Source organism: Aegilops tauschii, chromosome 6 (assembly GCF_002575655.3).
Source record: "Aegilops tauschii subsp. strangulata cultivar AL8/78 chromosome 6, Aet v6.0, whole genome shotgun sequence".
In the NCBI taxonomy this organism is placed as follows: Eukaryota; Viridiplantae; Streptophyta; class Magnoliopsida; order Poales; family Poaceae; genus Aegilops; species Aegilops tauschii.
Genome location: NC_053040.3, coordinates 297144889 through 297171816, shown reverse-complemented (window position 1 = coordinate 297171816; position 26928 = coordinate 297144889). Strand labels below are relative to the sequence as shown.

The window sequence follows — 26928 nt, the reverse complement described above, 5'->3', positions numbered from 1 at the left end:
GGGAGTTGAAAAATAAACAGAGACTAGTTAAGGGCGAGGTAATGATGTGAGTTGGAAGTGATTCCAAGGTTGATAACATCACCATCGCGCACTCCCTTTACCTTTGGGATTAGTGTTGAACCTAAAATAAATGTTATTTGGTGTTTGCGTTGAGCATGAATATGATTGGATCATGTTTATTGCAATACGGTTATTCATTTAAGTCAAAGAATAATTGTTGTTCTATTTACATGAATAAAACCTTCTATGGTCATACACTCAATATAAATGGTTTATTGAATCTCGATCGTAGTGATACACATATTCATAATATTGAAGCCAAAAGATGCAAAGTCAATAATGATAGTGCAACTTATATGTGGCACTGCTATTTTGGTCATATTGGTGTAAAGCGCATGAAGAAACTCCATGCTGATGGACTTTTGGAATCACTTGATTATGAATCACTTGATGCTTGCGAACCATGCCTCATGGGCAAGATGACTAAGACTCCGTTCTCCGGAACAATGGAGCGAGCAACTGACTTATTGGAAATAATACATATTGATGTATGCGGTCCAATGAGTGTTGAGGCTCGCAGCGGGTATCGTGTTTTTCTGACCTTCACAGATGATTTGAGCAGATATAGGTATATCTACTTGATGAAACATAAGTCTGAAACATTTGAAAAGTTCAAAGAATTTCAGAGTGAAGTGGAAAATCATCGTAACAAGAAAATAAATTTCTACGATCTGACCGTGGAGATGAATATTTGAGTTATGAGTTTGGTCTTCATTTGAAACAATGTGGAATAGTTTCGCAACTCATGCCACCTGGAACACCACAGCGTAATGGTGTGTCCGAACATCGTAACCATACTTTATTAGATTTGGTGTGATCTATGATGTCTCTTACTGATCTACCACTATCATTTTGGGGTTATGCATTAGAGACAGCTGCATTCACGTTAAACAGGGCACCGTCTAAAAATCCATTGAGATGTCACCGTATGAACTGTGGTTTAGCTAGAAACCTAAGCTGTCATTTCTTAAAGTTTGGGGTTGCGATGCTTATGTGAAAAAGTTTCAACCTGATAAGCTCAAACCCAAATTGGAGAAATGTGTCTTCATAGGATACCCAAAGGAGAGTTTTGGGTAAACCTTCTATCACAGATCTGAAGGCAAGATATTCATTGCTAAGAATGGATCCTTTCTAGAGAAGGAGTTTCTCTCGAAAGAAGTGAGTGGGAGGAAAGTAGAAGTTGATGAGGTAATTGTACCTGCTCCCTTATTGGAAAGTAGTTCATCACAGAAATCAGCTCCAGTGATTCCTACACCAATTAGCGAGGAAGCTAATGACGATGATCATGAAACTTCTGATCAAGTTACTACCGAACCTCGTAGGTCAACAAGAGTAAGATCCGCACCAGAGTGGTACGGTAATCCTGTTCTGGAAGTCATGTTACTGGACCATGACGAACCTACGAACTATGAGGAAGCGATGATGAGCCCAGATTCCGCGAAATGGCTTGAGGCCATGAAATCTGAGATGGGATCCATGTATGAGAACAAAGTGTGGACTTTGGTTGACTTGCCCGATGATCGGCAAGCCATAGAGAATAAATGGATCTTCAAGAAGAAGACTGACGATGACGGTAATGTTACTGTTTACAAAGCTTGACTTGTTGCGAAAGGCTTTTGACAAGTTCAAGGAGTTGACTATGATGAGACCTTCTCACCCGTAGCGATGCTTAAGTCCGTCCGAATCATGTTAGCAATTGCCGCATTTTATGATTATGAAATTTGGCAAATGGATGTCAAAACTGCATTCCTTAATGGATATCTTAAAGAAGAGTTGTATATGATGCAACCAGAAGGTTTTGTCGATCCAAAAGGTGCTAGCAAAGTGTGCAAGCTCTAGCGATCCATTTATGGACTGGTGCAAGCATCTCAAAGTTGGAATATATGCTTTGATAGTGTGATCAAAGCATATACTTTTATACAGACTTGTGGTGAAGCCTGTATTTACAATAAAGTGAGTGGGAGCACTACAACATTTCTGATAAATATATGTGAATGACATATTGTTGATCGGAAATAATGTAGAAATTTCTGGAAAGCATAAAGGATTGTTTGAAAGGATTTTTTCAAAGAAAGACCTCGGTGAAGCTACTTACATATTAAGCATCAAGATCTATAGAGATAGATCAAGACGCTTGATAATTGTTTTCAAATGAGTACATACCTTGACAAGTTTTTGAAGTAGTTCAAAATGGAACAGTCAAAGAAGGAGTTCTTGCCTGTGTTGCAAGGTGTGAAGTTGAGTAAAGACTCAAAACCCGACCACGGCAGAAAATAGAAAGAGAATGAGAAGTCATTCCCTATGCCTCAGTCATAGGTTCTATAAAGTATGCTATGTTGTGTACCAGACCTATTGTGTACCTGACCATGAGTTTGGCAAGAGGGTACAATAGAGATCCATGAGTGGATCACTGGGGTCAAAATTATCCTTAGTGGAATAAGGACATGTTTCTCGGTTATGGAAGTGACAAAAAGTTTGTTGTAAAAGGTTACGTCGATGCAAGCTTTGACACTGATCCAGATGACTCTAAGTCTCAATCTGGATACATATTGAAAGTGAGAGCGATTAGCTAGAGTAGCTCCGTGCAGAGCATTGTAGACATAGAAAATTTGCAAAATACATATGGCTCTGAATGTGGCAGACCCGTTGACTAAACTTCTCTCACAAGCAAAACATGATCACTCTTTGGGTGTTAATCACATAGTGATGTGAACTAGATTATTGACTCTAGTAAACCCTTAGGGTATTAGTCACATGGAGATGTGAACTAATCACATAAAGATGTGAACTATTGGTGTGAAATCACATGACAATGTGAAATAGATTATTGACTCTAGTGCAAGTGGGAGACTAAAGGAAATATGCCCTAGCGGCAATAATAAAGTTGTTATTTATATTTCCTTTTATCATGATAAATGTTTATTATTCATGCTAGAATTTTATTAACCGGAAACTTAGTACATGTGTGAATACATAGACAAACAGAGTGTCCCTGGTATGCCTCTACTTGACTAGCTCGTTAATCAAAGATGGTTAAGTTTCCTAGCCACAGACATGTGTTGTCATTTGATGAACGGGATCACATCATTAGAGAATGATGTGATGGACAAGACCCATCCGTTAGCTTAGCATAATGATCATTTAGTTTGTTGCTATTGCTTTCTTCATGACTTATACATGTTCCTATGACTATGAGATTATGCAACTCCCGAATACCGGAGGAACACTTAGTGTGCTATCAAACGTCACAATGTAACTGGGTGATCATAAAGATGCTCTACAGGTGTCTCCGATGGTGTTTGTTGAGTTGGCATAGACCAAGATTAGGATTTGTCACTCCGATTGTCCGAGAGTGTGACGCCCGGATAATTAAGCTACAGTGATCCCCCGCTAATGATGCCATGTCATCGCGGTTACTGTTGATAAACTCTCGATAGTTCAGAACTGAAACAAATTCAAAATTTAAATAAAAGCAAACAATAAAAGTTTTCAAATATTAAAACTAAAATGTTCGGAGTGAACCAAATATTGCATAGGTAATTATGGTGGAGAAACCACACTTTTATAAAATGTTTAAATACTCTAAAATGAATAAAACAGTAGCAAATACAATTATTTAAATGCTTTAAAAATAATAAACATTTTCAAAACTAAATTGTTATAAGTATTAAACTATTGTGGCAGTGGCATAATTTGTAAAATCTATTTAGGTGTCACTTTGGTAATTTACTAAAACTAAAATAAAAGGAAACTAAAAAAAGCAAAAAATAAGAAAAGAGAAAGACAAAAAAAGGACCCCCCCGGCCAACTGGGCCAACTGGCCCAGCTGGCCACCCACGCGGCCCAGCTGGCCCACCCCGACTGGATAACCCCCACCCCCCAAACCCTAACTACCCACACGACCTACCCCCACTCCCACCTCGTTCCCCCACGGTCCCCGTTCCCCCCCCCCCCCCACGATCCACATCTGGATCGCGCCCCTGGCGCCTCCCCCCGCCGCCAGGCGCCTCCACGCCCGACCTCCCTTCCCCTCGCTCTCCCTTAGCGCCGCCGACCTCCACGACGTAGGCGCACATCGCTCACTCCCGACGTCGCGACGCCGCCGCCCGGCGCGTCCCGCCGCCACCTGCGCCGATCAACGCCGAACCCCGTCACCTCTCGGACCTCCCTCGCCGGACCGCGTCGTCCCCGCGTCTCCTTCGTCGGTCCTCCCCGCGCCTCGCCGCCCTCTTCTCTTCAACGGGGGTGAGCTCCCCGTCGGGCCCCGTCCGTCTTCCCCCCTCCGTCCCAACGCCGTGGCCGCGCTCGGTCCCCGCAGACCCGCGCACCATCCTTGTGCGTGCCCACCGCCGCCTCTCCCGTCGGGCCCCCGCCTCCGCCCGTGCCGCCCGGCCGTGTTGCCTGCCGCTGGCCCCGCCCGCGACGACTCCAGCCGCCGCTGCTCTCGTAGCTTCCCGGAGCCCCTCCGCCGTGGTTCACCGGAGCCGTTCCGCCGTGGCCGTAGGCCACGTTCGCCAACCGCCGGCGCCCCGCCTCTGGGTGTGCTCGTGCGTGAGCAGCACGTGCCACCGACACGCGGGCCCCAGCAGATTAGATTAGGAACTAATCTAATTAGCCAAACTAGCTACCCTCTAATAGACACGAACAGCAGGGCCCCACCTACTAATTAGGATAAATTAAATTAAAACAAGACCCTGTTAAAAGGTAGGAGTCAATGACATGTGGGCCCCGCTGACCCTGTTGACCAGTCAACGTTGACTGGTAAATTGCTGACTGTACATGCTGACTCAGCCCCTGGCCCCACCAGTCAGCCTCTGCCGACTGGGCAGTTGACCCAGTCAACTGGGCCCCCTTGTCAGCCACACATGAACATCTCTGGGTACACTTCTGTGTACCCATAGCATTTAGCGTTTAAATTATTTTCGAATTAATTTAATTCCAGGAAATTCCAGAAATTAATAAAATCTTTAGAAAATCATATCTTTTAATCCGTAACTCGGATTAAAATATTTTCAACATGAAAGTTGCTCAGAACGACGAGACGAATCCAGATACGCAGTCCGTTCGTCCACCACACGTCCCTAGCATAGTGAACCTGCAACATTTCACCTTCGGTTCATCTGTCCGAAAACGTGAAACACCAGGGATATTTTCCCGGATGTTTCCCCCCTTCACCGGTATCGCTTACTACTGCGTTAGGGCATACCTAGCACCGTGTTTTGCCTCCTTATGTTTTGTGATGCTTTGTTTGCTCCGTATTTACTGTTTCTTCCCCCTCTTCTCTCCGGTAGACTACGAGACCGACACTGGTGCTGCCCAGTTCGACTACGGAGTTGACGACCCCTCCTTCTTGCCAGAGCAACCAGGCAAGCCCCCCCTTGATCACCAGATATCGCCTATTCTTTCTCTATACTGCTTGCATTAGAGTAGTGTAGCATGTTACTGCTTTCCGTTAATCCCATCCTGATGCATAGCTTGTCATTGTTGCTACAGTTGTTACCCTTACCTGCTATCCTACTACTTAGTATAGGATGCTAGTGTTCCATCAGTGGCCCTACACTCTTGCCCGTCTGCCATGCTATACTACTGGGCCGTGATCACGGGTATATATTATATACTATATACATGACACATGTGGTGACTAAAGTCGGGTCGGCTCGTTGAGTACCCGCAAGTGATTCTGAAGAGGGGGCTGAAAGGACAGGTGGCTCCATCCCGGTAGAGGTGGGCCTGGGTTCCTGACGGCCCCCGACTGTTACTTTATGGCGGAGCGATAGGGCAGGTTGAGACCACCTAGGAGAGAGGTGGGCCTGGCCCTGGTCGGCGTTCGCGGATACATAGCACGCTTAACGAGTTCTTGGTATTTGATCTGAGTCTGGCCATTTGGTCTATACGCACTAACCATCTACGTGGGAGTAGTTATGGGTATCCCGACGTCGTGGTATCAGCCGAAGCTCTTTTGACGTCAGCGACTGAGTGGCGCGCGCCGCATTGGACCGTAAGCTCGCGCTTGTATTAAGGGGGCTAGGTCTGCTTCCGGCCGCGTACGCAACGTGCAGGTGTGCATAGGGCGATGGGCCCAGACCCCTGCGCGCATAGGTTTAGACCGGCGTGCTGACCTCTCTGTTGAGCCTAGGTGGGGCTGCGACGTGTTGATCTTACGAGGCCGGGCATGACCCAGGAAAGTGTGTCCGGCCAAATGGGATCGAGCGTGTTGGGTTATGTGGTGCACCCCTGCAGGGAAGTTTATCTATTCGAATAGCCGTGTCCCTCGGTAAAAGGACGACCCGGAGTTGTACCTTGACCTTATGACAACTAGAACTGGATACTGAATAAAATACACCCTTCCAAGTGCCAGATACAACCCGGTGATCGCTCTCTAACAGGGCGACGAGGAGGGGATCGCCGGGTAGGATTATGCTATGCGGTGCTACTTGGAGGACTTCAATCTACTCTCTTCTACATGCTGCAAGATGGAGATGTCCAGAAGCGTAGTCTTCGACAGGACTAGCTATCCCCCTTTTATTCTGGCATTCTGCAGTTCAGTCCACTGATATGGCCCTTTACACATATACCCATGCATATGTAGTGTAGCTCCTTGCTTGCGAGTACTTTGGATGAGTACTCACGGTTGCTTTTCTCCCTCTTTTCCCTTTTTCTATACCGGATTGTCGCAACCAGATGCTGGAGTCCAGGAGCTAGAGATCCCGAGGATGATTCTACATGGAGTTCGGCTTCGAGGAGTAGTTAGGAGGTCCCAGGCAGGAGGCCTTGCCTTTTCGATCGTTGCTACTTTTGTGCTAGCCTTCTTAAGGCAAACTTGTTTAACTTATGTCTGTACTCAGATATTGTGGCTTCCGCTGACTCGTCTGTGATCGAGCACTTGTATTCGAGCCCTCGAGGCCCCTGGCTTGTATTATGATGCTTGTATGACTTATTTATGTTTTAGAGTTGTGTTGTGATATCTTCCCGTGAGTCCCTGAGCTTGGTCGTACACATTTGCGTGCATGATTAGTGTACGGTCAAATCGGGGGCGTCACAAGTTGGTATTAGAGCCAACTGCCTGTAGGAATCCCCCTTTCCAACTCCTTGGCCGAAGTCGAGTCTAGACATTTCAAAAACTTTTACTAACATGGCTGTGTGTCTTACGGGCCCACGTCGCCATTGGGTGGTATTAGGATCTTTTACTCCTTGCCTATACTCTGGGACTCTGATCTCTCTTCTATTCGGGTTAAATGATTTTACTAAATCTAACATTAGGATCTCGTTATCACTTTCACCCGGAGAGCCCCTTATTACTGATGATCGTCTGTTGCACGTGAAGACCCTGAAGATACTCTCCGCTGACAACCCGAGAACTTGTGTTCATCGCTTTTACAATTCCCTTTCATCGATAAACTCCTATGGATAACCACGTATACTCGCCATTCATACAATGTTTCCCAGATGATCTTGTTATTACAAGGTACCCCGAAATTTTCTCTGTTGTTCCGAGAATCCTTTGAGCTTACTGCCTTGCTTTTCTTTGACACCTGAATACCCCTACGGATAATCCTTGCACTTACCGAGTATCCGCTCATCCCCAGTTGATTCAAGTATTCCACAATAGTCTTCAAAATACTATTCGATCTTCCGAAAATCCTCAGGAGCCTATTGCTCTTGAAATTCTTGTTTGCTTGCATTATGGTTAATCCCATAAGTCTCGTAATCTTATTGGCATCTCTTGTCACTATCATTTTGAGTCCGTTGATTCAATTTGTTGCGAATGCTTGCAATCCTCAATCATACCCTAGAATTCATTCTTCCGGCTCAGACGACATTTTAAATGTGAGCTGGATCTCGACCTATCAAATTGCCATCGATTGTACCCCTAAGCCTACCCAACTTATCCATCCTTGATCAGAGCGTTGCTTCTGACCCCATGATTTGGAAATCATAATTCTTTTGCATTTGAACTTTGAGTTAGTCAGTTGTTTCTTTAATCAGATCTCCTTGCATTCTTTCTTCCTCTGGTTGAGTACTGATGCTCACATCAGATCCCTTGTGGACCACCAGACCCTTTTGTCGGATTTTATCCGACAATGTCCTCCATATTAAATAAGCTTGTGAGCTTTTCCTCGGATACATGATGCCTTTGGTAAATTGTATCCTCTGCTTTGTCGACCATGCTCTACTTCTGAGCTTGTGTTATTTACTCCTGAAGTTTGTAGTATATCTTTCTTCGATGCCCCGATGGGTTGAACCTATGCCTTCCTTAATCTGTGTGAACCCGAAAGATTTCGCGGGACATACTTATCTGGTATTGCACCAGGTAAAACTTTCGACAACTAATGTCATTATCAAAATACGAGAGGCGAAGGGAAGGTTATGCATTGAAGAAGTGGGAGTCGACCTTGAACTTTGCGTTCATGCCCATGGACACGATGTAGATCTTATCATTAAAAGCTTCTCTTAAATTAATTATTCCCTTGGTATAAGTTCATCTTATATCTGGGATCTGGCCTTTTGCAATCGTGGTTCCGACCATGTTCTCCTTTAAATACCATTTCTTGGACAAGTTAAATCACTTGTCTTCTGCAGGTCAATACGCCTGCCCAACCTCTATTATGATCTACCTTTGAGTATTACCCCTGGTATCTCGGGGATATCTTACCATTGCAGTACATCTTATAAACTTTGATGAAGTACTACCTTACCTTGTCTTTGTCACTTCATGGGCTCTGGGTTGTTTGTCAACCGAGAACACCAAATAGTGAATCAAGTCCGCACTCCGATTCAATAACTCTAGGTAATTTTCGTTGCTTACGAGTTTAATAATCATTAAGTCATTCCTAGCCTGATCGGCTATATCATTAGCGTGCTAAATTTTAACTATGCTACCTGGTCCTTAACCCCGGAGCACAACTTTCGATGATGAGCTAAGCTTACGCCGATCTTCCTCTCATACCCTTTCACCTGGAACAACAAGCTTGATTTCAAGCGTGTGTCCTACCCATGGTTCCAATAACCGTCTGCTTCATCATTCCTTTGACTTGATGTCGTCGCTGATTGATTACATCTTCATGAAATCTCTCGACAAATGTGTCGTGATCATCATCAACCTTATGCGCTCTTCCAGGATATCGATTGAGTTCATGATGAGAAATACCATCCTTGCCCTTGATGATCTGTGTTATCATCGACCACTTTATTGCCTTCCCACCAACACAAGCTTGTTCGTGTTTGGTGTTATACCTTGAGTTCCTTGCTATCCAGCAATTGTTCTTCTTTACCTTGGAGTATTACCATCTTTTATGTCAAGTATGTCGTAAGAATTTCACTACCTCGCATGACATCTTGGTACAGTGATACTTCTCCCCATCACCATTCTTCTTGGTCCCCGTGTTGTTTCTAAAAGGAATACCAACAAATGGTCTGTGATGTGTAAATTCTAAACTTCTAGCAACCCTATTGATTTGAAGTCATTGGTCTATAGTTTCATTCTACGTCTATGGCTTAATGAATCATCATTCGAACATTGATTGTGCTACCTAGCCCATATTTCGGGTGCACATTTCAACCAATGTTTAACTGTGTATGTTTTCCTCGAGCATACATCATTAAGTCATTCGATCTAGCTAATGTTATCTCCTTGTTCACATAGTGGTGGAAATCCATCTTTTGGGAAATCTCAATGGATTGTCGCTGAGTCAAGCAGTCACCTCCTCACCTCTCCTTGATTTAATTATGAACCCTTGTTCGGAACTCGCTTCCATAGTTCATCTCCCGAGAATCTTCGATGTCGTTTCGACAATTTGTGTTGCACCTTTTCTTCTCAGGCCTCGTAAGTCTGAGTTATCCTGACACCAATCAGATCTGAATCTCGGTCAGATATGATGGTTGGAACATATTTCCAAGAGTTATAACATTGGCCTATTTATGACCCGGTAAGGTGATGATACCCAGCACACCTGGCGGGAGGCCCTATTGTTATAAGTTTTTCCTTTTAGCAAGGTTAGCTGTTCTTCCATGAGGAAATTGTAAGACTTATTCTATAAGTTGTTCCTGATGGATCCTTTTTGGAGATAATTGCACGTATCGTCCTCGAAGTCGGCGGCAAGGTTCAACATGGTCCTCGAGGTTGAGAAGTGCTTCAATACGGTCCTGGTACATGGAAATACGTGATCAATACGGTCCTGATACATGGAACGACGGTCCTGGCTCTACACATCGCATACGTATTGCGTAACGCGCTGCTGGACAACAGGTCAACTCTCTCTCCACCTGTGTGGGACCTGCCTGTCAGTGAGCGCGAGGAGAAAATACAAGTTAAAATTGCTATCGCCTAGCGAGTCGAACACACGACCAGGCAGAATGCATGTTCGCTCGCTCGCTCGCACGTGCTAGCCAACTCAACCAGGGCTATCGATATTAATAAATACTCCCTCTGTTCCAAAATAGTTGTCGTTGGGGTTTTTTCAGACCAGGTAAAAACGAGCAAATGTACAAAAATACCCCTGATTTGAAAATGAGTCGTCGTCTTCCTCCGCCTCCACCAGGCTCCTCCTCGTAGCCTTCCTCCGCCAGGCCACCTGCGGCCTCCACCTCCTCCAGCTGCTAGTCCGGCCACCTCCTCCTCCGCCCTCCACCTCCTCCTCCTCCTCCGCCCTCCACCACCTCCTCCTCCTCCGCCCAGTCTGGTGGCCACCGCTCCAATTTGATCACCGCAGCCCCAGCCTAGCCGCCAGGGCCGGTCCTGAGAATTCGGGGGCCCAGGGCGAAACTACAATTCGGGGCCCCTCGGGCCCTTAATATAAATGTCTAATTATTAATCATCATATGAAGATATAATTGTGTCAAAGAAAATAATTAAGTGCGTCCAAAATGATTGTACATATCACATAATGTATTACATATTACCTTCAAAAAAAATTCTCCTAACATTATGAGATGCAAAATCACTAATGATAGTATCAATATCAATTTCATCAAGCAATTTTTTCTCAATGCATAAAGTTGTCAAGCCATTTAACCTCTCTTGCGACGTTGTAGATCTTAGGTAGTTCTTCAACAATTTCAACTTTGAAAAACTTTCTTTCAGTAACATGCATAGTAAAGAAAATCCGATATGCAATAGAAATAAATATGGGCTCATGATCACTTGGACACTCACATTGCTATAATGCATGTTGATGTCAACATTGCCTTCTATTGGAGTATGACCATCATCTTCCTGATTGCAATTAGTTTTGGTCACCCGCAATAACTATTACCAACTCGTCGGGATTTCTTGGAGTGCTTGTATCGCTCTTACAATATATTTAGAAAGAGATCCTCTTAATTCTTCTATCTCCTCAACTGCCTCCTTCTTCCTTTTTCTTTTATCACTTCCGGATGCATAATTTCTACCCGAACTCGACATGACCCTACTGAAATTTAAAAGGAACAAATTAGCTTATAAAATTAGCGCAAAGCTAATGATAATCTGCTAGGCATGGTATAGTAACTTCTCTCCGTAATCTAATGTGGCTACAAGCACGCAATGATTCGAGCGCCCTAACAACAATTCCCTGTTAACATGTTCAATCGATCGACAAGTTGGGAACCAGGACCAGAAATAAAAGAAAGGAAGAAGAACATGCGAAGGAAGAGGGCGCGACGAGACGTACCTGCTGCAGTCATCGCGTCGTTCACGAGGAGGCAGATTCAAAGAGGGTTAGACGAACAGGAATGGCGGAACAGCCAAAAGGGCATGAACAACCGATCCGAAGTTACAAGAAATCGTGATTAGTGAATCGAACGACCCCTTTTCCTCTCCGGTCTCCACGTACGTGCAAACATGGGCCAGGCCCACCATATCTTTTTTAGTTTCTTAGGCTAGCACACCAGAGGCTGAGCGAGGCGTTCAGCTTGGCTTCAATTTTTTTCAATCGAAGAACTGCATGCCTGTACGTACAAACGTATATGTACCTGGGAGGGCCCCCCTGACTTTTGGGGGCCCGGGGCGGCCGCCCCGTTCGCCCTGCCCCAGGACCGGCCCTGCTAGCCGCCGCCACCTCCTCCTCCTCCTCCGCCGCCCAGTCTGGTGGCCAGCGCTCACTGCACTGACCAGCCTGATACTTGCTGCTCCCCCGCCCGGTCCTGGCTGCTCCCCCGCCTGGTCCTCGCCAGGTACTCCTCGTTGCTCCCAATTCATATCAGTTTTCGCCAGATGCAGAATTGGGAGAATTTGTCGATGCTTATAGGTACAATAGTCTGTAAAATTGATCAGGAGACATTCAATCAGGAAGAATTTGTTAAGATCAATAACTATAGCAATCAGACAAGATCATCACCCTCACAATTGGCATCAGAAGAAATTACTGGAGTGTAATGATCAATTGGGAAACCTGTAATGCATGAGAAAATGATGTTGTTGCTGTCCTCCTGCTGATGTTGTCCAATTGTCAAATTTAGAGATTGATGTTGCACATGTAGCCTGGGCCATTGGTTGCACCCACACAATAGCTGTTTGAACTGACACATGCATAACCCATTGGCACCGTTGCTCCATCCTTTGGGCAGGAGCCATTTCTGATGGCCCAGTCAGAAATAACAGGGACACCTCTCTTGGCTCTCTTGTTGATGAACCCAAGACGCCCGACAAGGTCCTGTTGACTGAAGCTGTACCATCCAACCTCTGCAAGCATAGCGTAGAAGCATGTGTTGAATGTCCATACACTGCTCTGGTTGATGATCAAGAGCGCCGCAAAGTTGGTGAGGTTTGGGGTGATGGTGGTTTCGCAGCAGCCCTTCCTAGTGCACGGCGCACCGTTGGACGTGCTGTTGATGCCCTGGCAGTAGGAGTAGCAGCCGGCCACGTACAGGTCTGGGTTGCTGTGCAGGTAGCCACCAATGATACCCATGGTGTTGCAACCGATGACCATGAAGCGGTTGCGCGTGGTCGATGGAAACAAATTCAATAGACCATTTGAGATCAATACTTAGATATTTAAAGAACTTTCTATAAAACGGTGTATCCTGATGAATGATGCCAACATTAAGAAAAGCCAACAGTCCTGACAGTAAATAAGAATGAAAATTGTGAAAAGTGTGAATGACAGATGTGGAAAACTAAAGTGTCAACAATGTCCACATGCTTCTAATAATGAGGAAAAAAAGAGGTATCTCAATCCAATGGGAATATGGGATCACTTACTCTGTTGACATAGTGTGTGATCCTTGTAAAACATGGTGTGTGTGTGTGTGTTGATGGTCTCACTCACAGGATGGATTATTGCTTCTTTTCCCTGACACGCACACCATCCTGTGAGTGAGACCATCAACACACACCATGTTTTACAAGGATCACACACTATGTCAACAGAGTAAATGATCCCATATTCCCATTGGATTGAGATACCTCTTTTTTTCCTCATTATTAGAAGCATGTGGACATTGTTGACACTTTAGTTTTCCACATCTGTCATTCACACTTTTCACAATTTTCATTCTTATTTACTGCCAGGACTGTTGGCTTTTCTTAATGTTGGCATCATTCATCAGGATACACCGTTTTATAGAAAGTTCTTTAAATATCCAAGTATTGATCTCAAATAGTCTATTGAATTTGTTTCCATCGACCACGCGCAACCGCTTCATGGTCATCGGTTGCAACACCATGGGTATCATTGGTGGCTACCTGCACAGCAACCCAGACCTGTACGTGGTCGGCTGCTACTCCTACTGCCAGGGCATCAACAACATGTCCAACGGTGCGCCGTGCACTAGGAAGGGCTGCTGCAAAACCACCATCACCCCAAACCTCACCAACTTTGCGGCGCTCTTGATCATCAACCAGAGCAGTGTATGGACATTCAACCCATGCTTCTACGCTATGCTTGCAGAGGTTGGATGGTACAGCTTCAGTCAACAGGACCTTGTCAGGCATCTTGGGTTCATCAACAAGAGAGCCAAGAGAGGTGTCCCTGTTATTTCTGACTGGGCCATCAGAAATGGCTCCTACCCAAAGGATGGAGCAACGGGGCCAATGGGTTATGCATGTGTCAGTTCAAACAGCTATTGTGTGGGTGCAACCAATGGCCCAGGCTACATGTGCAACATCAATCTCTAAATTTGACAATTGGACAACATCAGCAGGAGGACAGCAACAACATCATTTTCTCATGCATTACAGGTTTCCCAATTGATCATTACACTCCAGTAATTTCTTTTGATGCCAATTATGAGGGTGATGATCTTGTCTGATTGCTATAGTTATTGATCTTAACAAATTCTTCCTGATTGAATGTCTCCTGATCAATTTTACAGACTATTGTACCTATAAGCATCGAAAAATTCTCCCAATTCTGCATCTGGCAAAAACTGATATGAATTGGGAGCAACGAGGAGTACCTGGCGAGGACCAGGTGGGGGAGCAGCCAGGACCGGGCAGGGGAGTGGCAAGGATCAGGCTGGTCAGTGCAGTGAGCGGTGGCCACCAGACTGGGCGGAGGAGGAGGAGGAGGTGGCGGCGGCTAGGCTGGGGCGGCGGCGATCAAATTGGGAGCGGTGGCCACCAGACTGGGCGGAGGAGGAGGAGGTGGTGGAGGGCGGAGGAGGAGGAGGTGGAGGGCGGAGGAGGTGGTGGCCGGACTAGCAGCTGGAGGAGGTGGAGGCCGCAGGTGGCCTGGCGGAGGAAGGCTACGAGGAGGAGCCTGGTGGAGGCGGAGGAAGACGACGACTCGTTTTCAAATCAGGGGTATTTTTGTACATTTGCTCGTTTTCACCTGGTCTGAAAAAAAAACCCCAACGACAACTATTTCGGAAGAGAGGGAGTAGGAAATACATCCCTACAGCAATCAAGAAAAAGCGCTTGTCTGGTGGCTAAGCACACGCGACGTATGTGCCGAGGTCGCAGGTTTGAAACCCCCCACCGCCTTTTGTTTCTTCTATTTCTGGCGCCCACTGACACATGGGTCCTATACGGACGTGGCCCCGTGCTGACATGTAGTACGCGAGAATATGCAATATGTATGCAGCGTGTAGAGCTAGGACTGTCGTTTCAACTTCCAGGACCGTATTGATCACGTATTTCCATGTATCGGGACCGTATTGAAGCACTTCTCAACTTTCAGGATCATGTTGGACCTCGCCGTCGACTTCCAGGACGATACGTGCAATTATCTCTCCTTTTTGTTTCCAAAGTCTGATCTTCCCCTGTTGACCATGTCAATGCTATCTCGAAGCATGTCTATGGTACTCCGATTTTCAACAGGAACATTTGAAGCCCAATGCTAAATGTTTCCTGCTCAATTATCCAAACACCGTTGTATGGGTAATGTCATGAAATTTCTCTCCCCTACCTAAAGAGTTTTCTACATTATATCCTGTCATGAATATCATGCTCAGCTTGTCCTTGGGAAGGATATAACCTTGAAATATGTGTTTAAACACATTTTCCTTTCCATTCTTCTGTTTAATCTGATAATCATATTTTCCTTTCCATTGTGTGGTTTAACCTTTCTGGTGAACTATATGATCTAAGCAGTAATATTCTCCTGCTTATGTAAACACCTCGGTGTACAACTCTGTCAGTAAGACCCTGTTATTATTGTTGGTGACATTTCGGTAACCACCGATGGACGAGAACTTTGCCTAATGGTCCGCCTCGTTTCAACGAGCAGGAAAATGGTTCTCTTCGTCCCTCGCCCTTGGTACCGACGATGTTGCTGACATATAACTGACAGGCTACCCTCTGCCATGCCTTGCTATCATGATCGTGCAAGATGTCACCGCCCTTCCTACTTTTAACCCACATGGTGGGCCCATAACCCACAGTTCCACAGGATCGAAACCTGACTCTTATGTACACCCCCTGTTTCCAAGGTTGTTCCTCGCACCTGGCCTCGTATGTAATTCACGAGCCACCTTCAGGTCTGATATCGGACACAATACTTATTCCCGTTGCTTTGACCCTTTCATGCACTATAACAGGCATCGAACGATTGCCTGCCCGCTCGAAACTCCCCAGGTTACCTCCTTACTTTGCTCTCGATATTTTCTTAAGTTTCTATTCGAGGGTTACTTTTCGCCACCTTCCTCGATGTTGTCGACCCGATAGACAACCTTGTCGAGGCCCGTTCTCCCAGAATGCCCACCCCTTATTCTTTCGTAAGTACGATGGAGTTCCTGAAGAAAGGACGCCGACTTCATCATGATGACCGAAGCAGAGAAATGAAGACATCAATGTATTGGACCAGCCTCTTCCAGAAGTGCAAGCCAGGATGAGAAGACCCGCTAGATTCGTTACCAAACCTTCCCCCCTTACTCCCCTCTTAAATCTCGGGACGAGATTTCTTGTAGTGGAGGAGAATTGTGACGCCCGGATAATTAAGCTACAGTGATCCCCCGCTAATGATGCCATGTCACCGCGGTTACTGTTGATAAACTCTCGATAGTTCAGAACTGAAACAAATTTAAAATTTAAATAAAAGCAAACAATAAAAGTTTTCAAATATTAAAACTAAAATGTTCGGAGTGAACCAAATATTGCATAGGTAATTATGGTGGAGAAACCACACTTTTATAAAATGTTTAAATACTCTAAAATGAATAAAACAGTAGCAAATACAATTATTTAAATGCTTTAAAAATAATAAACATTTTCAAAACTAAATTGTTATAAGTATTAAACTATTGTGGCAGTGGCATAATTTGTAAAATCTATTTAGGTGTCACTTTGGTAATTTACTAAAACTAAAATAAAAGGAAACTAAAAAAAAGCAAAAATAAGAAAAGAGAAAGACAAAAAAAGGACCCCCCCGGCCAACTGGGCCAACAGGCCCAGCTGGCCACCCACGCGGCCCAGCTGGCCCACCCCGACTGGATAACCCCCACCCCCCAAACCCTAACTACCCACACGACCTACCCCCACTCTCACCTCGTTCCCCCACGGTCCCCGTTTCCCCCCCCCCCCACGATCCACATCTGGATCGCGCCCCTGGCGCCTCCCCCCGCCGCCAGGCGCCTCCACGCCCGACCTCCCTTCCCCTCGCTCTCCCTTAGCGCCGCCGCCCTCCACGACGCAGGCGCACATCGCTCACTCCCGACGTCGCGACGCCGCCGCCCGGCGCGTCCCGCCGCCACCTGCGCCGATCGACGCCGAACCCCGTCACCTCTCGGACCTCCCTCGCCGGACCGCGTCGTCCCCGCGTCTCCTTCGTCGGTCCTCCCCGCGCCTCGCCGCCCTCTTCTCTTCAACGGGGGTGAGCTCCCCGTCGGGCCCCGTCCGTCTTCCCCCCTCCGTCCCAACGCCGTGGCCGCGCTCGGTCCCCGCAGACCCGCGCACCATCCTTGTGCGTGCCCACCGCCGCCGCTCCCGTCGGGCCCCCGCCTCCGCCCGTGCCGCCCGGCCGTGTTGCCTGCCGCTGGCCCCGCCCGCGACGACTCCAGCCGCCGCTGCTCTCGTAGCTTCCCGGAGCCCCTCCCCCGTGGTTCACCGGACCCGTTCCGCCGTGGCCGTAGGCCACGTTCGCCAACCGCCGGCGCCCCGCCTCTGGGTGTGCTCGTGCGTGAGCAGCACGTGCCACCGACACCCGGGCCCCAGCAGATTAGATTAGGAACTAATCTAATTAGCCAAACTAGCTACCCTCTAATAGACACGAACAGCAGGGCCCCACCTACTAATTAGGATAAATTAAATTAAAACAAGACCCTGTTAAAAGGTAGGAGTCAATGACATGTGGACCCCGCTGACCCTGTTGACCAGTCAACGTTGACTGGTAAATTGCTGACTGTACATGCTGACTCAGCCCCCTGGCCCCACCAGTCAGCCTCTGCCGACTGGGCAGTTGACCCAGTCAACTGGGCCCCCTTGTCAGCCACACATGAACATCTATGGGTACACTTCTGTGTACCCATAGCATTTAGCGTTTAAATTATTTTCGAATTAATTTAATTCCAGGAAATTCCAGAAATTAATAAAATCTTTAGAAAATCATATCTTTTAATCCGTAACTCGGATTAAAATATTTTCAACATGAAAGTTGCTCAGAACGACGAGACGAATCAAGATACGCAGTCCGTTCGTCCACCACACGTCCCTAGCATAGTGAACCTGCAACATTTCACCTCCGGTTCATCTGTCCGAAAACGTGAAACACCGGGGATATTTTCCCGGATGTTTCCCCCCTTCACCGGTATCGCTTACTACCGCGTTAGGGCATACCTAGCACCGCGTTTTGCCTCCTTATGTTGTGATGCTTTGTTTGCTCCGTATTTACTGTTTCTTCCCCCTCTTCTCTCCGGTAGACTACGAGACCGACACTGGTGCTGCCCAGTTCGACTACGGAGTTGACGACCCCTCCTTCTTGCCAGAGCAACCAGGCAAGCCCCCCCCCCTTGATCACCAGATATCGCCTATTCTTTCTCTATACTGCTTGCATTAGAGTAGTGTAGCATGTTACTGCTTTCCGTTAATCCCATCCTGATGCATAGCCTGTCATTGTTGCTACAGTTGTTACCCTTACCTGCTATCCTACTACTTAGTATAGGATGCTAGTGTTCCATCAGTGGCCCTACACTCTTGTCCGTCTGCCATGCTATACTACTGGGCCGTGATCACGGGTATATATTATATACTATATACATGACACATGTGGTGACTAAAGTCGGGTCGGCTCGTTGAGTACCCGCAAGTGATTCTGAAGAGGGGGCTGAAAGGACAGGTGGCTCCATCCCAGTAGAGGTGGGCCTGGGTTCCTGACGGCCCCCGACTGTTACTTTATGGCGGAGCGACAGGGCAGGTTGAGACCACCTAGGAGAGAGGTGGGCCTGGCCCTGGTCGGCGTTCGCAGATACATAACACGCTTAACGAGTTCTTGGTATTTGATCTGAGTCTGGCCATTTGGTCTATACGCACTAACCATCTACGTGGGAGTAGTTATGGGTATCCCGACGTCGTGGTATCAGCCGAAGCTCTTTTGACGTCAGCGACTGAGTGGCGCGCGCCGCATTGGACCATAAGCTCGCGCTTGTATTAAGGGGGCTAGGTCTGCTTCCGGCCGCGTACGCAACGTGCAGGTGTGCATAGGGCGATGGGCCCAGACCCCTGCGCGCATAGGTTTAGACCGGCGTGCTAACCTCTCTGTTGAGCCTAGGTGGGTTGCGACGTGTTGATCTTACGAGGCCGGGCATGACCCAGGAAAGTGTGTCCGGCCAAATGGGATCGAGCGTGTTGGGTTATGTGGTGCACCCCTGCAGGGAGTTTATCTATTCGAATAGCCGTGTCCCTCGGTAAAAGGACGACCCGGAGTTGTACCTTGACCTTATGACAACTAGAACTGGATACTGAATAAAATACACCCTTCCAAGTGCCAGATACAACCCGGTGATCGCTCTCTAACAGGGCGACGAGGAGGGGATCGCCGGGTAGGATTATGCTATGCGGTGCTACTTGGAGGACTTCAATCTACTCTCTTCTACATGCTGCAAGATGGAGATGTCCAGAAGCGTAGTCTTCGACAGGACTAGCTATCCCCCTTTTATTCTGGCATTCTGCAGTTCAGTCCACTGATATGGCCCTTTACACATATACCCATGCATATGTAGTGTAGCTCCTTGCTTGCGAGTACTTTGGATGAGTACTCACGGTTGCTTTTCTCCCTCTTTTCCCTTTTTCTATACCGGATTGTCGCAACCAGATGCTGGAGTCCAGGAGCTAGAGATCCCGAGGATGATTCTACATGGAGTTCGGCTTCGAGGAGTAGTTAGGAGGTCCCAGGCAGGAGGCCTTGCCTTTTCGATCGTTGCTACTTTTGTGCTAGCCTTCTTAAGGCAAACTTGTTTAACTTATGTCTGTACTCAGATATTGTGGCTTCCGCTGACTCGTCTGTGATCGAGCACTTGTATTCGAGCCCTCGAGGCCCCTGGCTTGTATTATGATGCTTGTATGACTTATTTATGTTTTAGAGTTGTGTTGTGATATCTTCCCGTGAGTCCCTGATCTTGGTCGTACACATTTGCGTGCATGATTAGTGTACGTTCAAATCGGGGGCGTCACAGAGAGGTATCTCTGGGCCCTCTCGGTAATGCACATCACTATAAGCCTTGCAAGCAATGTGACTAATGAGTTAGTTGTGGGATGATGCATTACGGAACGAGCAAAGAAGACTTGCCGGTAACGAGATTGAACTAGGTATGATGATACCTACGATCGAATCTCGGGCAAGTAACATACCGATGACAAAGGGAACAACGTATGTTGTTATGCGGTTTGACCGATAAAGATCTTCATATAATATGTAGGAGCCAATATGAGCATCCAGGTTCCGCTATTGGTTATGGACCGGAGATGTGTCTCGGTCATGTCTACATAGTTCTCGAACCCGTAGGGTCCGCACGCTTAACGTTCGATGACGATTTGTATTATGAGTTATGTGATTTGATGTACCGAAGTTTGTTCAGAGTCCCGGATGAGATCACGGACATGACGAGGAGTCTTGAAATGGTCGAGAGGTAAATATTCATATATTGGAAGTCTATATTCGGACATCGGAAAGGTTCCGAGTGATTCGGGTATTTTTCGGAGTACCAGGGAGTTACGGGAATTCACCGGGAGAAGTAATGGGCCTTATTGGGATTTAGTGGAGAGGGGAGAAGGGCCAAGAGGTGGCGCGCACCTCCCCCGTTGCCAAACCGAATTGGACAAGGGGTGGGGGCGCAGCCTCTCTCTTTCCTTCTCCCTCTCCCTCTCTTTCCTTCTCTCCTACTCCGAATAGGAAAGAGAATCCTACTAGGACTTGGGAGTCCTAGTAGGACTCCCTATGCTTGGCGCACCCCCTAAGCTGGCCGCCTCCTCCCTCCCTCCTTTATATACGGGGAAGGGGAGCACCCCAAAGGCACTCAAGATTTGTCTTAGCCGTGTGCGGTGCCCCCCTCCACAGTTACACACCTCGGTCATATCGTCGTAGTGCTTAGGCGAAGCCCTACGCCGGTAACTTCATCATCACCGTCACCATGCCGTCGTGCTGACGGAACTCTCCCTCGGCCTCAGCTGGATCTAGAGTTCGAGGGAGGTCACCGAGCTGAATGTGTGCAGATCGCGGAGGTGCTGTGCGTTCGGTACTTGATCAGTTGGATTGCGAAGACGTTCGACTACATCAACCGCGTTACTTAACGCTCCCGCTTTCAGTCTACGAGGGTACGTGGAAACACTCTCCCCGCTCGTTTCTATGCTTCTGCTAGATAGATCTTGTGTGATCGTATGAAACTTTGAAATACTACGTTCCCCAACACTAAGTTTGTAAATTTCCTGGCATTTGAGACAAGCGCGCCCTGAAGACATGGTTCCCCCCTTCCTCTCTCCCTCCATTTCCCCATTGGTACTCCGTGGGCGCCAAAACACCCTCTCCACCCCAGCCTCCTCTGTCCGCCACCCCATCCACCGCTGTCCTCCTCCACCATGCCTGAGCTGATACCCCGACACCGTCGTCCATTACAAGAGATCGACCTCTCTCATCATGGCTTCGGACCGGGATCCTTGCATCCCGTCCTCTCGCTTCATCCCCGCCATCGTCCACCTTGCCGGCGCCGCTCCTACGACCGCCTCGTCTACCGCACCTTGCCGCCACCGTCTACCCTCCTAGATCTGCTTCCACGCCGCTGACAGCCATTGCTACCGCAGCACCGTCAAATTCTCAGCAGATGCATACATGGGTCCGCACCAGAGGTGGTACTCTTTCGTATCTGCTCAACTTATTTATCGTAGCAAGAAAATAGATCGCCATTGCTTTACTCTGATTTCTTGTCCATCACTTACTTGTTAGTTGAAAGCAAACATTGGTTGCGAAGTTGCCTTTGTCCGGTATGCACCTTCAGATCCGCCATGGCACACTCAACACTATACTCGCAATGCTTATGGTTTTCCCCTTTTATATTCCACACTAGTTAAATGACAGTAGACTAAATTTCAAAATTGGGTCAGTCATTTTTTAGAGCTCGCCGGAGTTCGCCGGTGCGAAGGAAGGAGCTCGGGTGGGGGCGGTGGTGGGGCCTCGCCGAACGAAGAAAACTCGATGCGGGTGGGGCGAGGGTGGGGGCTGGGGGTGGCGGAGGAACATAGGCGGTGGGGGCGATTCAGGGGAGGGCGGGGGGTTGGGGCCGATGGTTCGGCCGGCGGCCCGTGCGGTGTTCTGTATGGGAAGAATCAGAGACGAGGAAGAAGAAGGGTTAGGAGACGTAGGATCTTCATCCAACCGCCTGAAATGGTTGACTGGCCCAAATGACAAAAGTCACGTGACTTGCATGCAGACATGCCTTTATATTCAGTACCATCATCGTACCTGCTTAGCACTGCTCCTGAATCCATCAAGCTAAACAATGTGCCACTCATAATTCCAAACTTGTTGCTCAAATACGAATCTGATATGATGCTGATATTACTAAAACAGATAACGTTTAATTGGTGAGATAATGTTCCTACTTTACTTTCGAAAAGCATGTGCACCACATATAGAGAGACAGCAGGGAGTTGTATTCTTAATGCGCTCTGGTTCATCATGTGTGAGCACTGCGCAACGAACATTTTATTATCCAAAATCTGCTTGCTCTTCTTTAGCATGTTCCTCTTCCGTTCTTCTTTAATAAGTACTCACTCCGTTCCTAAATACAAGTCTTTGTATAGATTCCACCATGGACTACATATGGAGCAAAATGAGTGAATCTACACTCTAAAATGTATCTGTATACATCTGTATGTGATCCATAGTGGAAATCTCTACAAAGACTTATATTTTGGAACGGAGGGAGTATGATAGTAGTACAGTATGTTCCTTGTAGTGAAGATGAGCAGGGATATTTGCAGTGTAGAGGTCTATACGGTCGGTTGTGATGGACACTTTGAACTCTTCGGGCCTCTTTGGTTCGTAGTATTTTGTAAACATAGGAATAGGATTTGTAGTGGCCTGCCCACTTGAATCCTATAAGATTAGCAAGGAAATGCGAGGAGCTGTGTCGCCTTTGAGAGTTACACTAATATTAACAGTACCGCACCTTCAGTGGAAGAGAGCTGGTATCCGAAGCCTTTCTAGCCGTACCGGCAATACTAGCACATATATTCCAGCAAGTTCCACTTTGCTGATTTTACTCCTGATGCTTACGCTTTTCCCGTTATATCTACACTATGATCTGTGTAGCTGCTATGTGTCGCACTAGCAGCAGTCCACTCTTGAAGCTAAACAACACACCAATCATAAGTCCAAAGCTTACTTCTTCAAATACGAATTGTGATATGATACTGATATTAGTTAATAGACACACATTTAATTGGTCAGGTAATGCTCCCACTTGATTTTCCAAATGCATGTGGCCACATATAGAGAGACATCATGGAATTGCATTTCTTTGGGCGTTGTGATTCATCATGAGTGGGCAACCAACATTGTATGCAATGAAGTGGAACCTCAAGAATATGCTTCCTCTTCTGTTCTTTAACATGTTCCTCTTTTGTTATTCTGTATTTAGTACGTACAATATGTTCCTTGTCCGGAAGGGGAGCAGGGACATCTGCAGTCAACAGCTGATAGAGCTGGCCTGTACGTGATCGATAGGCTTTCAATTAGTAGTGGCAATACAACACCATATTTCTAGCCAGTTCCACTTTCGTAGTTTATATATCGTGGTTATGGTGTACCACTTTTATGTGCACTACGATCTGCCTAGTTGCTGTGTGCTCTTTTTATCATGGTTTTGCAATAAAATCTCTATACAGTATATTATGAACCTATCATATGCCAACTATCCTTACTTCTGGAACCTAGTTTTTGTGTAGTTGTGCCAGATTATATTAATGCATGCACCATATTACAGCACACATGAGCTCTCTCATCAGAATCCAGTGATAGCACACAAGGGTTTACAGGGGCGCCCCTATATTAGAATATCCTCTGCATTACAAAGATAATCTCACTACTATTTATGTTTTCATGGTTCTCAGATATTATACGTAATTACAATGAATATCAGAATCCGCGCATCAGAAGAATATTGTGGAACACTGCAACGACTTCCAAAATTGGCACCAAGGCATTGAGTGCCATTCTGGATGCAATGAGACTCATACGCTCCCCACCTGTAGATTCTTGTTCAGAATATGATCCTAATGACTATTCTAACCTCGAGGAGTCAAAGGCAGATGGCATGTCCTGTTCACCCATCAAGGTGCATGTTCTAATTTGGCAAGGTTTTATTGATTGCACGTATCTTGCATATGTTGTCTTGCATTTCTTCTACTTTGTTGCACCGCCATCTGCTTAGTTTACTCATCATATATGTCAAGATGCCATGCCCATCCATTATCAATACATATTCCATCTGTCATCATACCATGTTTTTCCACTCAAATGCTGTTCTTGTGCATCAGACATCAAAAAGGAAGAGGGTGATTGCCGAACCTGAAGGAGCACCAGCAAAGTCCTTGAAAAATGTGGTGGTGCCGGAGAAATCAGACATCACCCCACTTATATTGGATGTACAACCAGTGACACAAAACGTAGGTCCGACTCCAGCAGACTGTACCCATACTTCACTGGCCACACCACTAGCCCCACCACATAGGACCCGCACTCCAGCAAAAGGTATGCCGATTTCAGTTGCCATAGCACCAGCCGTACCACAGAAAAATCCCAGTCCAGCAAAAACTACAACAAGTCCACCGGCCGAAGACCTATCCCAACTGCAGAGACGACCAATTCCTGCATATTGGAACCACATTCCAGTTATTCCCAGTTTTAAAGACAATGCTTTCAATGTTGTTAGGGACTACGTGCATATATTCCCATCATGGGAAGATTATAGTGAAGACAAACACCATTTTCACATCTTCCTGTCCCACTTACGTGTAAGTGCTATTATTCATGGTGATTATTTTCCTGTTTTCTGCTGATTGAACACATCAATGATTTACATTACATTGTTGTAAGTAGGCGAGGGTCAATCTGGATAGTCATGACGAGCAAAGCTTGCTTGCGCTTTTCAAGGAAGCATTGCAGCAGTATCGGTGTTACCTGAGGAAATCACACTTTGATGGCAAGTCTATAAACGAATTTCCGGTGAAGTCTCCTGTGCTAAATTTAGAAGACATTGAATGGAAAAACCTTGTTATGCACTGGTCTCGTTCCCTGGATGAGGTATTGTCTATGATATCACATGACAATTTGAACTTCTACTTTTTCGCATGTGCCTTACGGATCTTTTTTGCAGGAAATCAGCTCGAAGAAGAATTCCGGTTTGAAAAGAACGACAGGATATTGCAAATATGTTGCTCACTGCTTTGCTCTTGTTAGTACTTGTTGTCCTGTATCACTGTACTTGCATTCATACCTGGTTCATTATGTGACAGCAGTATGCATGATAGCTTGCTTATCAATTGTTCGCTCCAAATTATCTGATCTGTATGAATGGTTACATTAGTGTAGAATATATCCAATGCCAATGAAATTTTTTAGCACTCCATTGTTCTTGTAAGTACCTGCTATCCTTTATCAGTGTAGTTATATTGACAGGTAGTTGTTCATGTACCATTACTCTGTAGCTTATTTTCCTTTGCCCTCCATTTTCTACGCATCAGATCTATATTTACTCTTACCATAAGGTTGGATAACACCGATGGTCCTGAAGAAGTTTAGGTCTGCATTGCTCTTGGCTGTACCTTTTGCCTGTATCACTGTACTTACATTTATAGCTACTTGGTCATGTAGCATCACTCTTCATCTTATCTTAAATATTCTCCATTTTTTCTTATATTATCACATCTATATTTACTCTTAACAAAATGTAGAATAAAGGCAATGCTTATCAAGAAGATTCTGTGGTAAACTTCTTGAATTGCACCCCCCCATCAGCATGGACAAGGGCTTTATAGAGCCTGTCTTCACCAATAATGTAAGTTTGTCCTTCTCAAGCCTTCAAACTTTGTTGTGTATATTTGGTTAGGCATGACTGCAACAGTTGTTTATTTTTGGTGTTTGCATCAAATTGCATGTTTAAAGTTTATTATGTAGTTCATAAACAAAAGTTTGTCCTTCTCAACTTAAGTTTTCAGTTGTACAACCAAGTTCCTTCTTCATACCATGTAAATTAAACTATATAGAGAAATTGATCTTCTTTTGCACTGCATGTATGCTTCTGTTCTTGATCCGTAATCAGTGGTGTGGTGAACCTACCCACTACAGCACAATGTCATATTCTGCAATGTCTTAACTATGAACAATGTCATATCATTCTACTATTATTTAAACCGTCTCTTTATTTGCCAATCTGAAACGGGGTAAATTGACAGCACATTAACCATTGATACTTATGAGTTCTTGATCTGTAATCCAGTGGTGTCGTGAAGCTACCAACTCCTTCACAATGTCATTTCCTGCCATGTCTTAACCTGAACAATACCATATTGTGTTAATGCTATTTTAAACTGTGTCACTTTATTCGTCAGTAAGAAATGTGTTGAATTGTCAGCACTGATACTTATATGTGCAAAACCTGTCATCTGTCTGCTTGTTTATCTTTCAGAGTGAGGAGGATATAAGTGTCAAACAAGCGCAGTCTCATGCACTTGCTCAGCTGCTTGCGCTGCAGCTCCCGAGCAGGGCTAACCTTTCTTGAACTCTATTAAAGTGCTGTCGGTTTTGTATATTATTTTGTCGCGTGTTTATTTGCACTGGTGGTGATCTTTGATGCCCAGTGTATGTAATCTGCTGTCTGCTTGTGCTTTATTATCATAGTGGCGAACTTTGATGCCCAGTGGATGTAATATGTTGTAATTTCTTTATTGTATAGTCCAGATTTTTTCTTATTCACGATGCTGCAATTATTTTACTGTATATATATCATGTCTTCGCAGTAAACCGG

General features: G+C 46.0%; 2 protein-coding genes across 2 annotated transcripts; one reads left to right on the top strand and one right to left on the bottom strand.

Moving 5' to 3' along the window:
* Window positions 1–12298: 12298 nt before the first annotated feature.
* LOC109757168 (wall-associated receptor kinase 3-like) lies at window positions 12299–13374 on the bottom strand. The gene is made up of 2 exons (XM_020316002.4): window positions 13305–13374; window positions 12299–13021 (listed from the first exon to the last, which is right to left on the bottom strand). Exons 1-2 carry the CDS (start codon window positions 13372–13374, stop codon window positions 12492–12494), a joined length of 600 nt encoding a protein of 199 aa, XP_020171591.3. The 3' UTR covers window positions 12299–12491.
* A 190-nt stretch (window positions 13375–13564) lies between these two features.
* Window positions 13565–14152, top strand: LOC109757167 (wall-associated receptor kinase 3-like). The gene has a single exon (XM_020316001.1). It carries the CDS (start codon window positions 13565–13567, stop codon window positions 14150–14152), a length of 588 nt encoding a protein of 195 aa, XP_020171590.1.
* Window positions 14153–26928: the final 12776 nt, after the last annotated feature.

Bases quoted from the DNA above. Each gene is read 5' to 3' on its own strand.
- LOC109757168 (XM_020316002.4), bottom strand. From the start codon at position 13,374: ATGGTGTGTGTTGATGGTCTCACTCACAGGATGGTGTGCGTGTCAGGG. The intron at 13,022-13,304 runs GTGAGTGAGACC...TAAATATCTAAG, and splicing joins AAGAAGCAATAATCCATCCT to TATTGATCTCAAATGGTCTA.
- LOC109757167 (XM_020316001.1), top strand. From the start codon at position 13,565: ATGTTGGCATCATTCATCAGGATACACCGTTTTATAGAAAGTTCTTTA.